The sequence below is a fragment of the Corylus avellana genome, chromosome 10, assembly GCF_965113065.1.
Source record: "Corylus avellana chromosome 10, dhCorAvel1.hap1.2, whole genome shotgun sequence".
Classification (NCBI taxonomy): Eukaryota; Viridiplantae; Streptophyta; class Magnoliopsida; order Fagales; family Betulaceae; genus Corylus; species Corylus avellana.
In genome coordinates this window covers 22835816-22851696 of record NC_142499.1, presented here as the reverse complement: position 1 = coordinate 22851696, position 15881 = coordinate 22835816, and the positions used below count along the sequence as shown (strand labels likewise).

At 36.5% G+C, this 15881-nt stretch overlaps 2 protein-coding genes across 4 annotated transcripts; one reads left to right on the top strand and one right to left on the bottom strand.

Moving 5' to 3' along the window:
- The first annotated feature begins 544 nt into the window (after nucleotides 1–544).
- On the top strand, nucleotides 545–8154 carry LOC132191338 (vacuolar-sorting receptor 1). 2 transcript variants are annotated; one of them, XM_059606297.2, is made up of 12 exons: nucleotides 545–1356; nucleotides 1931–2623; nucleotides 3596–3684; nucleotides 3794–3863; nucleotides 3979–4062; nucleotides 4421–4497; nucleotides 4614–4695; nucleotides 5888–5970; nucleotides 6171–6234; nucleotides 6710–6838; nucleotides 7209–7312; nucleotides 7783–8154. In XM_059606297.2, exons 1-12 carry the CDS (start codon nucleotides 1071–1073, stop codon nucleotides 7879–7881), a joined length of 1860 nt encoding a protein of 619 aa, XP_059462280.1. In that variant the 5' UTR covers nucleotides 545–1070; the 3' UTR covers nucleotides 7882–8154. The 2 variants fall into 2 exon arrangements, with proteins under 2 accessions (XP_059462280.1, XP_059462279.1); XM_059606296.2 differs by having other exon boundaries at nucleotides 7203–7312.
- Nucleotides 8155–8771: 617 nt separating this feature from the next.
- Nucleotides 8772–13000, bottom strand: LOC132192294 (Transmembrane proteins 14C). 2 transcript variants are annotated; one of them, XM_059607581.2, is made up of 7 exons: nucleotides 12668–13000; nucleotides 12064–12454; nucleotides 11612–11779; nucleotides 10633–10679; nucleotides 10506–10543; nucleotides 9412–9516; nucleotides 8772–9232 (listed from the first exon to the last, which is right to left on the bottom strand). In XM_059607581.2, exons 1-6 carry the CDS (start codon nucleotides 12920–12922, stop codon nucleotides 9426–9428), a joined length of 990 nt encoding a protein of 329 aa, XP_059463564.1. In that variant the 5' UTR covers nucleotides 12923–13000; the 3' UTR covers nucleotides 8772–9232; nucleotides 9412–9425. The 2 variants fall into 2 exon arrangements, with proteins under 2 accessions (XP_059463564.1, XP_059463563.1); XM_059607580.2 differs by having other exon boundaries at nucleotides 8772–9180; nucleotides 12668–12996.
- Between the last annotated feature and the right edge of the window lie 2881 nt (nucleotides 13001–15881).

Genomic DNA, 15881 nt, shown 5'->3' with positions numbered 1-15881 from the left:
AGTCACTTCTCACAATATGTTTGAAAGTATTTTCGTTTGTTCCCTTTTTCTTTCTTCCTTCCGGATTAGGAGCAGGAGAGACTCACCTTTGTAGTCGTTTTCCCCTTCCCTTCCTTGCTTAAAAAAAAAAAATAAAATAAAAAAAAAAAACAGGATCACTATACTGATAGGTCACCATAATGATAATTTTTATTGGAAATTAGTAATTTTTTTAGGTTCAGTTTTTTATGAGGAAAAAAAAAGAGTAAAATTAAATGTGAATAATTGAAAAGATTATAGTTTGTTTTGTTTTTTTTTGTTTTTTTTTTTTTTTCATTAAAAAACCGACCAAGATGTGGCTAAATTGAGGATCCGTAGTGCAGTCGTGGAAGCGATCAAAGTGTAGTCTGAGAAGGAAACCCATTCAAGGGAAGAGCAAGTATGGACACCTGGATTGCATGCAGGCACATCGATCTTCTCTCCCACGTGGGTCCCGGTTCTTTTCCAATCAAATATCTCCACAAAATGATAAAAAGTCGCAAATATAAACCAACATTGTAAATCCATTTCCTTAACAACAAGTTTTCCTTTTTATTTTTTTATTTTATGCGAGACCTGATTAGATCTCACAACATCTATATATTAGAAGACGGATCGTTAATTACTTCTCCTGTAAATCAATACCTGGGATCGATTGGCAAGTTATAGAGAGAAAGGATTGGAATTACCGTTGAGCGTAACTGACACGTTTTTCAATTCCTACCTTCGTTGATTTTTCCACCTTTGGATGCTTTTTCTTTTTAACACGCACAAACGAACCCCTTTGTACGCTTTTCTCCAGTTTCAGCTCAAGACCCAGATAACTTACAGTGTAAAACGTGTTCAATTCTGATCTGGGTTCTTTAAGAAGTCCTAAGTTGATTGGGAAAAGAACAGAGCTTTAGCTTATCAAATTTGGTTTTATTTATGGTGTTCATTCCAATCCGAGTTATCGTTTTGTTGGGTTTTTGGAGGAAAACGCAATAGATTGGGTTTCTTGTTCTGGGTCTTTCTCTTTTGGTGGATTGGTTTGAGGGAGAGTCGCTCAGAGTATGGGGGAAAAGCTAGGTATTTTGCTGTGTGTTTGGTTTATGCTATGGGGGTTTTGTGTGGGAAGGTTTGTGGTGGAGAAAAACAGCTTGAGAGTGACTTCACCGAGCTTGAAGGGTGCCTATGAATGTGCAATTGGAAATTTTGGGGTTCCTCAGTATGGAGGAACCATGGGTGGCATTGTGGTTTACCCCAAAACCAATCAAAAGGCATGCAAGAGCTTCGATGACATCTCCTTCAAGTCGAAGCCCGGAGGCCTACCCACCTTTCTCCTTGTTGATCGAGGAGGTCAGCTGTTCCAAAAAAGTGTCTTTTATTGATTATGTCATTTGAATTGTTTTTGCCAATATGATTTTTTTTTTTTTGGTCACCCTTTAAATTCTAGGATACACAGAGGGATTGATTAAATATTTCAGTCTTTGGTGATATTTCATTCTATGAATCCGATTTATCTTGTTCAAGTACTCATGTGGGTCAACTTAGTAAGGTTGTGATTATGCTATATATGGCTTGACAGAGCAGATGGTATCTATGTATTGTATAATTCTTGTAACTATCTAAACCCGTTGACACGGTTATAATTTGAATATGTTCAGAAGTTTTTAATAGATTTAAGAAGTTTCTTTTATTTGAACTGAAGTCCGGGGCACAAAGTTCTGAAATTTGATATTGGATTTTGTTTCTGTTTTTTGATGGTCTGTGCAACTAAGTTGTCATCATATATTCGTGCAAATAAATACCTTGCTTATACAAGGGTCGTGGGCCTGTGGCTAAATTGAACGGGAGCTTACATAATTGTTGTGCTTTGTTCTTGTTTTCTTTTGAATGAAAGTTTTCATCTATAACTTTGATGTGCTGGCAGATTGTTACTTCACCTTGAAGGCATGGAACGCACAGAATGGCGGAGCAGCAGCTATTCTTGTTGCAGATGACAGGAATGAACCATTGATTACCATGGACACTCCCGAAGAAGAGAAGGCTGATGCTGATTATCTACAGAACATCACCATTCCTTCAGCCCTTATCAGCAAATCTGTTGGGGATAGCATTAAGAAAGCTCTAGCTAGTGGAGAGATGGTTAACATCAATCTTGATTGGACTGAGGCTCTCCCACATCCTGATGAGCGGGTTGAGTACGAGTTCTGGACTAATAGCAATGATGAATGCGGGCCTAAGTGTGACAGCCAGATTGACTTTGTAAAGAACTTTAAAGGAGCTGCTCAAATACTTGAGAAGAAAGGATATACTCAGTTCACCCCGCACTATATAACCTGGTATTGCCCCGAAGCTTTTATATTGAGCAAACAGTGCAAGTCTCAGTGCATCAATCATGGGAGGTACTGTGCTCCAGATCCTGAGCAGGATTTTAGTAGAGGGTATGATGGGAAGGATGTTGTGGTTCAAAATCTACGCCAAGCTTGCTTTTATAAGGTGGCGAATGAAAGTGGGAAGCCATGGCTTTGGTGGGACTATGTGACAGATTTTGCCATCCGTTGCCCAATGAACGAGAAGAAGTACACCGAAGAGTGCTCAAATCATGTTATTCAATCACTTGGTAGGTTGAACACTTCATTTGGGTGTTTTCATTTTGATATACTGATGCATGTTTTTGTTGGCATTCTTTGCATAAGGCTGTGATAGGAATTTTCAAATTATTTTAAAGATCCTTGTATGTGCCAATTTTTCCTTGTGCATTGTAAGAATATTTAGTGGTTTGAAAGGCTAACAAGAAACTACGAGAATATTTTGATCTATTTAAGCTCAAGAACAAGAATAAACCTCTCCAAAACAACTGAGGAGTTGCCTCTCTTCCCCTTTGGAAGTCGTGGTATGACATGCTTGTATAGAGAGGTGGATTTTCAAGGTTTTAGGTCAAATTTATTTAAGATTAAAACACTGAGTGGCTGGTCTAGGTCAATCGAGCCTTAAGTTTGGTTGATTGAGAAACTAGGGTTTCAAGGAAAAATCTGTGATATCACTACCTTGGTCTATTGAGGCATCAATCGACCCTCTTGAGTTTTACTACTAGATTGCTGTGAATTATCTTTGCATCACCTCGATCGACTGACCATAAGACCGAGCCTTCAACCGAGCAATTGTGTCCAAATTTTCAGACTTCTAGTGACAGCCCACTTTGACCTTGTAAATATCGGAATTGAAAAATCTTCATGAAATACAAAGTTCTAGCCCTTTGAATCAACTTTCCAACGCCGCTGAGCCTGTCTTCATTTAATGTCAGAATCAGAAGATCCGACTGTTTTACTCTGTCTATTCTGGACAACATACACACACTCGAGTTCTTATATCTTGGATATACTTTTACACCGATGTAACCCTAGACCTAAAACTGTTATGACACTGAATTTGCCAACACTAAAAACCTGAATTTATCAACACTAATAGAATCATTGGTTTTATATATTCTCTTAATTTACTATGTACTAGCAAATAAGAGCAAGCTTATCTTGCAGATCTAAAGACCGTGAACTGATGTTATCGACGTGTTTCCTGTTATGTGCTTTGACAGGTGTTGATCTCAAGGAGATAGAAAAATGTGTTGGAGATCCCACTGCAGACGTGGACAACCCTGTTCTTAAAGCTGAGCAGGAATCACAGGTAAACTTCTAGAAGATTAGCTGTTCGGTATAGCCTTGTCTCTTCATTTTTTTCATTTTTTTTGCACTATGTTTTGGTTCATCTTGCTCCTTCACATTTCTGGTTTTAGATTGGCAAGGGTTCCCGAGGAGATGTTACTATATTGCCAACTCTCGTTATAAATAACAGACAGTATAGAGGTTTGATCAAGCTCTTTATGGATCTTATTAGCTATTTAACAGCATGAATGCTTTTCTAATTATGATTTTTTCATATATTTTTATTTATTTATTTTGATTATAATAATGATTTCAGGTAAGCTGGACAAAGTAGCAGTTCTCAAGGCCATCTGTGCAGGTTTTGAAGAGACCACAGAGCCTGCCATTTGTTTAAGTGAAGGTCTTCATCTACCCTTGCTCTGTGTGTGTGCGTTGCCTTTTAACGAAAGAACAATTGCTGTGCATCCATTTACACTAAAAAAGGCAAAAAAAGTGAATTGGCATCACTTTTCTGAATCCCTCTCATTTCCGCTTCTGATGAGCTTGATAAGAGTTCCTGCCAGAATATTTTATTTTCCCAACATTTTCTGTTTACAGCTATTGTCCAAAATATAGAGCCACTTGAAGTGGCATTTTTATAGATTGATTTAGTAGGAGTCTTGGAGGATGTTCAACTTAATTCTTCTCAGCTGATTCATTGGAAATGGAATCTGGTCAATATGCTATTTATTGTCCTTCTACGAATTGTTTTTTTGCAGATATAGAAACAAATGAGTGTTTGAACAACAATGGTGGCTGCTGGCAAGACAAGGCTGCTAACGTAACTGCATGCAAGGTATTTTTATTGTCTCAACATTTGTGGGTGTGTTTTTGTGGGAGAATGTTGAACTTCTCGTTTTGTTTGAGTTCACTCTTTCCTTTGTTATTATTTGATTCTCTCTATTCTTGTAGGATACTTTTCGGGGAAGAGTATGTGAATGCCCTCTTGTGCAAGGTGTAAAGTTTGTTGGTGATGGTTATACTTACTGTGAAGGTAAAATTTTCCCTCATATAGTGCTAGTTTAGTTTCGAGATAAACCTAATATTCCAAATTCATGTAATCTGCAAGGAAAGCTATTTGTTAGTCAGTGATGGATGTGGGTTGCAGTTATTTTAGTTCAAGTCACTATGGGAATTGGGCTCATAAGCTGGGAGCTTCTTATTAGTTGGCCTTCTAAGTTGCTTGTTACCTATGTCTTCTCGAACTGATACTTTTATATGCAAATTAAAACAAAGACATTAACAAACAACTTAAAGCATAAAGCAATTTTCATAAACTTTATTCTTACCTTGTTGTAGGAATATTTTGACAAATCATGTGTTTAACTTTTGTAGGGCTAGGAGCTAATTTATTATTTGAAAAAAATTTGAAAAGCTAAAAACAAAAAAGGATTAGAGTGGCCATGTGGCCACCCTAAGTGAAGGGGTGATCACTCGGCCACCTCGACCAGATAGGGGTGGCCATACCAAATGGGTGGCCGTGTGGCCGCCCCTCACCTCCATTGAGGGTGGCCACACGAACTCTCTCTCTCTCTCTCTCTCTCTCGCCTTTTAAAAAAAAATTTAATTTATTATTATTTTTATAAGTAATGATCTACATTTGTTTGGGTTTCTCAGAAAAAGCAAGTATACTCTATAGAAAACATTCTCTCAAATGTGGACCTCACCAGAATACACTTCTAAATACACTTCTTACATTTATGTCACATCAAAACATTTTTTCAAACCAAAGCACAAAACACTCCCCAAAATACATTAACAAATATGGCCTAAATTTTTCTGTGCTTATTTCTAACATTCTACTTCGAGAAAACGGTTCTTTTGTTGCCTTGACCTCACATTGTTTAATGCTAAGAGAAACTTAAAGATGTTCTGCAAAAAGCTGGATGGCCCATGTAAATGTTATGGACTGCGCTGGTAATAAGAGAGCTCTTAAACAAGAACCCAGTTAGCTCCCTGGTAAATGTGGCATTGTGGGTTTCCCTCTTTTTGCAGCAAGAGTGGTGTCGGTAGGGTTGTAAATCATATTTACATGGCTCTTATTTATAGGATGTGAAAGTATCTAGAGATTAATATGGTGGTGTTGGCTCTAATTAGGTGGTTTCAATTTATGAGAAAGCTGCTATTTTTTGTTTTACTTATCTGTTTAATTCCTATCTATGCCATGATTCTGCTTGATTCAACAGCTTCCGGAGCTTTACATTGTGGAATCAATAATGGAGGTTGTTGGAAGAAAACCCAGGATGGCAGGACTTACTCTGCTTGTGTTGTAAGTTGTTCAACTTTAAGGGTCCTTTTGGTTTAACAATTTCAAAACGTGCAGTTTGAAAATAGCAATTTCAAAATGTAGTTAAGTGTTTAGAAAGCACACTTTTCTCCATTTTGTTTAAAAAAATAGACTCTAAATCAATTAGTGGTTCATAATTTCATATCACCCGTCTTCTCACTGAATCTCCAATGGTCAAACAGGATGATTCAAAAAGTTGCAAGTGTCCACCAGGCTTCAAGGGTGATGGAGTTCACACCTGCGAAGGTATTGTTACTCTAGATGTCTCCAATATGTAAAATCAAACATCATATATATAGTAAAATGGATGAAGTTGTGGGATTATTGAACCTCAAATTAGTTTGAGACTTGCCTGGCCCATTGCCATTAAATTTCCATCTCAAACTGAAGGCCCGGACACCATCATACATGGTTAAAACACTAAAGAATTATAGCAGAATGTACTTTTTGAAGCATATTTATGATAGGACTTACATAAAAAGCAAATTTAAGACAATTTTGATTTTTAGGCTTCAATCTCGACTTTAGTATTCTTTTATGATATTTGTGTGTTTTTATCTATGGGTTCTAAGCCCACAGATGAAGGTATTTTGGGGGACAGGGGGGATGGGGTAGTTGCCTTCAACAAATTGTGCATGTGCTTTTGTCTTTTATAATAACCAACTAGGATTTTTTTATGCTGATTCACTGCACATGTTTTTCGGCTGATTCCTTGCTCCAGATGTTGATGAATGCAAAGAGAGGCGAGCCTGCCAGTGCCCTGAATGCAGCTGCAAGAATACGTGGGGTAGTTATGAGTGCAGCTGTAGTTATGGTTTATTGTACATGCAAGAACATGACATATGTATAAGTAAGTACCCTCTTAAGTGCTTTGTTTTGGTTGTTGGATGAGATACACACAGTTGGGCAATTTCATCTTATGTTCACTACCCACTGATTTGACTCCTGCGAATTTGCATATACAACCCGTGGAAGAAAATTCTTGCTAATTTTTATTTTAAAGTGGTTGTTCATGTTAATTTGTTTGCATTGGTTGGCACTACATGGTTGTTGGATTTGACATTCATCTGATATACCAGCAAAGGTTTCTGTTGTTTCTTTGCCAGTCTGATGGTTTGATTGCCCTATATGTTCATTGAACACTTAAAAGAGTACTATAGTCTCTTTAATAAAATTTGCCATTTTTTTCCTCTGCTAACTTATCTGTTGGAAAGATTCAGGTAAAGCTAATACAGCAGTCAGCTGGAGCTTTGTTTGGATCATCATTCTTGGCTTGGCTGCTGCCGGGGTCGGGGGCTATGCAGTTTACAAGTACAGAATCCGGGTATGTCTGCTGTTGCATAAATCCTAGATGCATTCTGATGTTTCTCTAAATAGGCCTTGATTCAGAATGGAGTAAGATATACCCATATATGAATAGTTTAAACTCAAGTCTATCCGGTCCAACAAGTTTTAAATTGACAACTACTCTATTTTGTAATCACTAATCAGCTTGTCTTCTGGGTGTAAAGAAGAATCTATATATTTTTAATCAAATAGGAAACTAGTAAAGAAAGATAACCATAAGATGCTGGGAGTGATTTGGGACATTACCGTAGGCTGCCAACTTTAGAGTTGAGTTTAACAAAAATCCAAAGAATAGCTTAGCAAAGAGTAAATGTGTGTTGTGATTGAAGTGTGGGAATGGAATGTCTCTTCATCAGCAGTGAGTCCTAACAGGTCTAATTTGGACCATATGTTTCAAATTATCGATGAGCCTACCTTGTTTAGTGGTTCTAATTTTTGTTTATGCAGAGATACATGGATTCTGAGATACGGGCAATCATGGCACAGTACATGCCATTGGATAATCAGGGAGAGGTACCTAATCACCTTCCCCATGGGAATGTCTGAGAGTGGAGAGATGTTGAAGGGTTCATACCCCTTATCCCCAACATTGGAATCAGATTGGATTCATTACAAGGGGATTGTAATGTTTTCAACCTCATCATCACTGGCAGCAGCTTTGGTAGTCTGCATTTTTTCTCTTTTTTTCTATTTTCTTTTTTATTGGGAGTGGAAAATTTGTCCTCTTTGTTATCAATGTAAATCTGTAGCCTAATTGATGCATATATTCTTGAGAGATTTTCGTCCGGATAATCATAATGGTTTTCAGATTTGGTTTTAGTTTTATCCTCACAATAGACTCCATGCAAGAATGATTGTGCCCAAAAAATAATGGATGAATTGATTCCTTCTCTACATTTGAAAATGATTAGGATCCCTTTGGCTTACCTCCAGTTTCGGTTAAAAAATCACTGAAAATCTTCCTGTTCAAAAATAAATAATGAAAATTGCTCCAGGAAAACAATCAAATATACCAATCTTTACCATTTATTTTTGCGCAATGCATCTCTATTGAGGCAGGCCAAACTCTATTTCTTAAACAACCTTGACTCAAACCGAAACAAATGTATCAAGGATAAAGAAAAAGAATTATTCATGTCCTTATCTAAAAAAATTATAAATTGAATATAAAATGTAATCGGAAAATGGGAATATCAACATCATGTATCAGTTTTTATAATGTGTAATCTAATTACATTTATCTCACAATGTAATTTAGCAATTTTAAGTTAAATTGGCCCTTGAGTCCGGTTTTTTTTTTTTTTTTTTTTTTAATAATTGGTTCATACTGTCACATAATTGTCCGATAAAAAATGTGACATAACATTTCTTGTATACTAATTGATAGCATGATTATGGTGTAAGAAATAAAAGCATTGTTTAATTAAAAGAAAATATATACTTAATGGTGACAATACATTATTGAAAGAAAATGTGATCAACAATCTGACAGCAATATCCATCGCAAAGCCGCAGAGAACACGCATGACCATAACAAACATTGGTCATCAAAAAAGCTATAGAAAAAGATAAAACAAATCACTATTTCTAGCACCTCCCAAATAGGGAGCACGTAGACAACATATGGTAGGTAACATCAGTATTATTTCCTAATTAATTAACAGGATAGCTCAGAAAAAAAAAAATTAAAAAAATTAACAGGATAAAAAAGTACAAACTAATCTGAGAAAAGCCCAGATTCTCTCTTGCCCCTGGCAAGGATTCTGCAACCTCGTCAAACCATAATGCCTCTGAAAATTTTGTGGTCCTCCCAAAAGCTCTATTGTAGTCCAGTAAAACCTCCACCTGGAGCGTATGGAAAAGTTTAAATTGCTTTTGCTTCAAGTAGGAAACACATCTTCAGATTAAAATGCTTAGTGTCAGAAGGATTAAATTGATCCAGCTCTTACTTTCTCTAGTTTTTATGTTGAACTAGACCAAACAAACAGGTTGTGCTTGTCTCATAGAGATTATAATCCATCACCCACGAGGCATGGATCAACAGAAAGAATTCACCAATGTACAAATCAAACTAACCTTGCCCAATTGAACTAATTTTCTGTCTGGTTTTCCAAGTTTGAGCCTCTCCGCTTTTTACCATCTCGATTGATGGTGTAGACATAGAATGCTACCACAGCACCGCTGCATAGGAAAAAGCAAAGTTATCACACAACAAAGTCTACTCAGCCAAAGTGAAGTAAATAGCATAATCAGCTAAGCTTTATAAAACTTTAATTGCATAAGTGAATCAGAAGTGAGAATATGCAGAACCATCCAAAATTCATGTCACAGTATAGACCATTAACTTAAGCTGTCTCACATAAGGTGCATCAGCTGGTACATGTTTCCCTGTGTGTGCGAGAGAGAGAGAGAGAGAGAGACTCAAGGAAGCAGGAGGCAGTAGGGGTGCTCAATGGGCCGGTTATAACCTGCCCGCCAAGCTCCACCCACCCTTAAGGGCAATGGGAGGATTTTTGACCCCCATTAGTTGAGCGGGTGGGATCTTTTTATAAAAAACGGCCCAAAACGGGTAGATAGTGGATTAAGGGCATGCAATCGTAGATGCCACCCACCTGTCTACCCATTTAATATTATATTATTATATATATTACATCTAATATATTTACAAAAATAATATCAATTAAAAAGTTTTTTTTAAAATAATAATCTCTCTCTCTCCCTCCCTCTCCTTCACCTTCGGTCCACCTGAGGAGGTGGCGCTTTAGTGCAGCCCCCTACCCTACCGCTACCCCTCCTTCACTTTCTCCCTTGTCCTCTCCTTCCCCTTCCTCCTTTCCCGCCGTCCATCGCCGCCACATTCCACCCCCATCCCCCCTCCTCCCTCTTCTCTCCCCCATAGCCCCATAGGTTAAACAGACAGGACCTAAAAAAAACCCATTCGCTGGGGGTACATACGGCCATTCTCAGCCACCTGCTGGGAGGCGGATACAGGACCGAGGTAGGGCTGAAATCCACCCATACGGGGCGGTGCTCAGCCCTAGGCAGAAGACAGTAGACACTATAGAGCATATCTGAAGGCCATGATGTAATGTTGCCGGCAAAGACTGTGTTTTCCCTCCAAATAGAAGAACGGAAATGGAAAACATAAAAGTAATAAGAATAATAAGAACCTGACAAGGGTTGTAACGAAACTCAGAAATGAAGGACCCTGCAAACAGGATAACCAGGAACAGCAATCATCAGAAGTTAAATAAGTCATTTAATGTGGCAATCATAGATAGATGAAGAATTTATTACCTGAAACAGCCTGCGTAACTCCAGTGCAAATAATATACTTGCTATTGCTGCAGGTCCAACATCCAAGAGAAATTGAGGAAAAAGCATAATATACAAAATTCAGACTAAAACAAGTAAACAATAAATAAGTTGGAATTTCGGCAATGTCAAGTTCAAACTTCAAAACATATGGATAACTTGAACATTTGAAGATGAATAACAACAATTTTAACATCCAGATGCAAATTGAGTAACGACCCCAGTAAAGTAGATAATCTTATACATATCTTCATATTTAACAATAAAACACATATCCAACAGAATGAACCAGAACATAACAGACCAAACCAGATTGTCAGTTGTACACCCAAAACCTAAAAATGCAACATTGTAGTTCATGCGTTAAATGTTAATTTTGTCTATGTCAGCCAAAGACTTGGAGTCAAACTCTGCCTTCGCCAATGTTGGGGGTTATGGATTGTAGGGCCCATCCCCAATGGGTAGTCCTACCTTGGGACCAAAAAAAAAATGAAGAGCCAGAGGGGGGCTTCAACAGGCAAATAAGTTGAAACGGGCATATTTGTCCTTTAGCTCTCCCCTCTCCTTGCAGCACGCTTTGAACCATATCACTTCACTCTTTATAATTTGGATGCAAATCAAACATATTCTTCATATTTTCATCTTGTAAAATGACAATGAGATTACTTGGGTTACAGCTAATCCAACTCTAAGAATCCAATCTCCCAAGCACACAAGAGTAGAGAATCCCGCCACCAGGGCAGGTTACCATGCAAAAATCCTGCCCTCAATCATTTATTGGCCATGCTTTTCACGTTAATAGAAAGATGCCTAAAAGAAATGCATTATTTTTTACATAACATATAAAAGGCATATACCAGACACTGAGCCCATCATGACAAATATAATGCGATGCAAAGCTAGTCAAATGAACAATGTATTCCATTATTTTGATTACGTATAGCAAAATAAATCTACTAACCTGTCTGTCCTTTCAAGGCTAGAGGAGATGGTTCTCCTCTTTTATATGATTTCAAACTCGAAATGCTTAAAGCCAAAAGAGTGCCACCAAGGATAACACCAAACCTAATGGCACCAACGCTTCCCGTTAGCATGAAGGAAAGAAAGCCACCAAGAGAAAGGATCAGACCTGCAAAGCATTAGCAGAACCCTGAAAAAGATTGAACTGGAGAAATGAAAGATATCGATAGCATTTGATGTGATTGTCTGCTTAATTTTCATACAAGCCTATAGATAGAATTAACACAAAGCACAGCTCAGGTGAAACCATATAGCGACATAAAAATTTGACATTAGAGCCATTACTCTTCATAGTACTGCATCTACTCCGAAACTGACTCAATTGAGCAATCTGTATAAATGCAGTGTAACAAAGCTTTACATTGCAAGTTTGTGTCATAGATTTACACATACCATACGGTATCCCAACATGGAAGTCATGGGCTCTAGAAATTTCACTCAGATCATCCGTTGACGTAGTATATATCTTCACAATCTCCTTGACTGGTTCAGGCGAATTTTCTGCAGCTGTGGTTATATATACTTTACCTTCTTCACTAACTTCCTTCGCTATCACACTCAAATCATGCGTCGCCTTATCTGCTTGTATCTTCAACTGCTCTGAAGTTTCTTTTAGGATGATAGCTGCTTTCTTGGAGTATATCTCATATGCTTCTTGGGAAATACTTTGCATCTTCAAGGCTTGTTCTCTGAAAGAATCTAGAACCTCTTGCCAAGCTTCTTGTGAATCTTCAGCCCTCAACTTGGGATCATCCTTATCCTTCTCCACTTCAATATTTGTATTCTTTTATAGATCCAAAAAAAAACAAAAAACACAGCTTTGCCAATTTCAATACCACCAAACACGTAAAAATACAACAAATAAAAAGGCTAAAATTCAATTATCCAATTCAATATCCAAGACCAGAATCAACAACCACACAACTGACGGAAATGAAAATTTTCATTTTCAAACTAACAAAAATTCATAAAAGAAAATATCAAATTTTGTTCTCACCGATTCCTCATGAGAAGCTGCGGAAGCTGCAATCGATAGGTTCCACGAGCTCCGTCGATCCATAGAAAGAAACCTCACCCCAAGCCCTTTGGGAGAAACGCCTTTAGCCACAACCGAGACTCTGTAACCGCGAGGCCGGAGCAGTGGAGCGAACCGTAGAGACGCCACCATCGGAGCATTCTTCGATGGCAGTGAACCGTGGCTAGCGTTCGGGCTAGGGTTTATGACCGCAAGCGACTCCAACGTCACAGTCATCGTTGTTGGAGAGCGCAGCTAGTGACAAAAAAGAAGAGAGGCGAAGCTGTCGAGGGCGAGACGTGGGGTTTTAAGTTCAAGTCACCTGTGCTAAAATGCGCGAGGGGGTGTGATGCGCATACCATCCCCTGCCCTGTGTGCCCAAAATGGGGGAACCCCGCGATGCTTTGATGACACGTATTCATCTAAATTTTGTTCTGTGCGAGGGGCCTCTACTGAATCTTGGAAAGTGGTGGGCCAGCGGTGCGTTATTCTCTGTGGGCCAGTCTTATTTTAGCCTTGTGTATATCAATACGAATCATATGTGACCGTTAGATCTTGTCTCGTTTGCTGTACGGAGGGAGAGACGAGTAATGCTATATAAGTTTTTTTTTTTTTTTTTTTAGAGTCCCTTTAAAAATAACGTGGCTATTAATATCACTATTAAGTTTGTGATTAATCATTATTAAATTTTAATTAAATTATAATTTTAATAATCACATCATTTTTGGATAGACACAAAAAGAACTTTTAGAATATGCCGAAGAAGACACCTCTCCAAGCTCTATGAAGATAGGTTAGAGAAAGTAGGATGAGCAATTATTAAAGCGTTAGGTAATTGATTTGATACCACATAGCATAATTAACATTGGTTATAATTTCGTAATTCACATTAATTTATATTAATTGATGTTACATATTTTAAGTTTTCTTTTTTTTTTTTTTAAATAAAACTGATAAAATCCATTACAACAATCAATATGATAAAAAGAAATAAAAAATAGCATTACTCAACTTTCTAACCTTGTTAAAATTGTTTAATAAAGGAAGAAATCTTATTTTGGTTAGTTAAAATCAAACCTATATCTTTCCCCAGAACAGTATAATTGCTATTTGCACACTTACAAATGATTAAATAATTAGTAATATTTAAAGTTCCACTCCCAACTACAAGTCTTCCATCTTTCCAACTTTCAACATCTTGGCTCTTTTAGTTCTATTTCTTTAATACCCATCAGCAATTGTTAGAATCCAATTAGTCTATGGATCAGTCTTAATCACCCAAAAATGTTCCCTTAATCGCCTAAGGATTCGTTTAAATTTACAGTTTCAAAATGTACTATTTAAAAATATGATTATTGAAACGCAGTTAGGTGTTTGATAAAATAACAATTTGACATTTAAAATCGTGCAAAATCACACCTTCGTGCACGTAAAAAACAAAATTCAGATGCTTCAATTTAAACTTTGGGAAAATTGGATTCCACTCCATGGGATAAGGAATAGGTGCATGAAGAAGCAAAGAAAGGGATAAATGCAACCATTAACGAACAAGTAACACTCCTTTCAATACCTGAATCAAGATCCAAGCAAGGTTGATAAAATAATAATAATAATAATTTAAAATAAATAAATAAAAAGATCCAAGCAAGACACCTAAGCAGCTTAAAGGTTTCATTGTCAGTGGGCCGGTTTGGAATTGTATTAAGAATGGGCCGGTTTAGGCTGTTTGAATAGTTGTGAGGCCCAACTCTAAAATGTTTATTATGTGATACACAACAAATGAAAGCACTAGAAATTGGTTAGGGCAAATGGGCCAAGTACTAAAGTTCTTCAACACGCAAAAGGTTGGTGTCATCAGCCCATTAGGTAGATAAGCAAACTTCATTTACATGTATGTAAGTTAATCTTATCAAAAAGAAAAATAAAGTTCAAACTTAAATGATTATTATTCTTAAAGCATCCACATCCCGTCTTTCAAACACCTTTTTTCTTCATTTTTTTTTTTTTAAAAAAAAAAACCACACCTTAAAATTACCCTACATCCGATTCTTTCTCATATTTAATTTTAAAGAAAATGTTACGGTGATATTTCATATTTTAATAAATAAAAAACGAAGTACATAAGAAATAAAGAATCAGATGTAGAGTGTCTTTTAAAAGAATGATTTTTTATATGTATTTTTAATAAAATTAACATTACGTAAAAATCACATACTTTAAAAATAAACATCAATTTAATAAATCCAATTAAAACAATATGTCATTAAGCTAGGTTTGAAAGAAAGGTTTGTCCTTTAAGAAAAACTTTTTATTAGGACCATCTTGATAACACCTATTTTACAGCCCTCAATCAATAATTGACATATAAACAAAAACATTAAAAGTGCACAAAATAAGTTGAACCAAAATACACTAAATTTTAGGGTGATAAAGTTCCTAAAGGAGTAAACGTTTACCTATAAGTTTTAGTTTTGAATAAAAAACGAGTTTTGAGGCGTTCACCGCCGGGTCTGGCCGGCTACGAGTTTTTTTTTCTCTGATTTGGTGTGATTGTTCTCACTTTTATTTTTTTCATTTTTCTTAAATTGATAATGTGTCACATAATAATTGAAAGTTATAAAATAAATGTTATCAAGATGGACGTGATAGTAAGGGTTCTCTTGTCCTTTTCCACCGTTTTAAACGAGAGAAAGCCCAAACAGATTTACTCCACATAAAAAAAGCCCACGATGGCCTCATAAACTAAAATATAATTTTGCATTTTGACCTTTTTGTTGATCATCTCGAATTTGGAAGGAGAAAGATGCACAATTCTTATTCTAGTCAAAAAAAAAAAAATTGAATGAAGCGCCATTTACGCCACTCATAGGCTGTCTAAACGACAAACCCCGAGAAACGTAATTAAGAGGAGACATAATTGTGTAAGTAACATTGATTAGAGAGCTGAGTGAGAAAGTAATACCACTAATACGTAAAGAAAGGATTTTCTTATTCACTGCAATTGGTCAATTTTATGAGTAACGTATAAGCCAAAATCAGTACGTTGACTAGTACGATGACACTTAATATTATATTTATATTATAACAAATAAACAACAGTTTTTTTTATTATTATTAATATTTTTTATCAAAATATATTTTAAGTTTATAAATAATACATATTTTAATAAAATAATTATTTCATAATGCTCTTAAA

Excerpts from the sequence above, each read along its gene's own strand:
- LOC132191338 (XM_059606296.2), top strand. The coding sequence starts at position 1,071 with ATGGGGGAAAAGCTAGGTATTTTGCTGTGTGTTTGGTTTATGCTATGG. Across the intron at positions 1,357-1,930 it reads TCTCCTTGTTGATCGAGGAG|ATTGTTACTTCACCTTGAAG; the intron begins GTCAGCTGTTCC and ends ATGTGCTGGCAG. Across the intron at positions 3,685-3,793 it reads AAGCTGAGCAGGAATCACAG|ATTGGCAAGGGTTCCCGAGG; the intron begins GTAAACTTCTAG and ends TTCTGGTTTTAG.
- LOC132192294 (XM_059607581.2), bottom strand. The coding sequence starts at position 12,922 with ATGACTGTGACGTTGGAGTCGCTTGCGGTCATAAACCCTAGCCCGAAC. Across the intron at positions 11,780-12,063 it reads CCATGTTGGGATACCGTATG|GTCTGATCCTTTCTCTTGGT; the intron begins GTATGTGTAAAT and ends AATGCTTTGCAG. Across the intron at positions 10,544-10,632 it reads AGTTACGCAGGCTGTTTCAG|GGTCCTTCATTTCTGAGTTT; the intron begins GTAATAAATTCT and ends TCCTGTTTGCAG.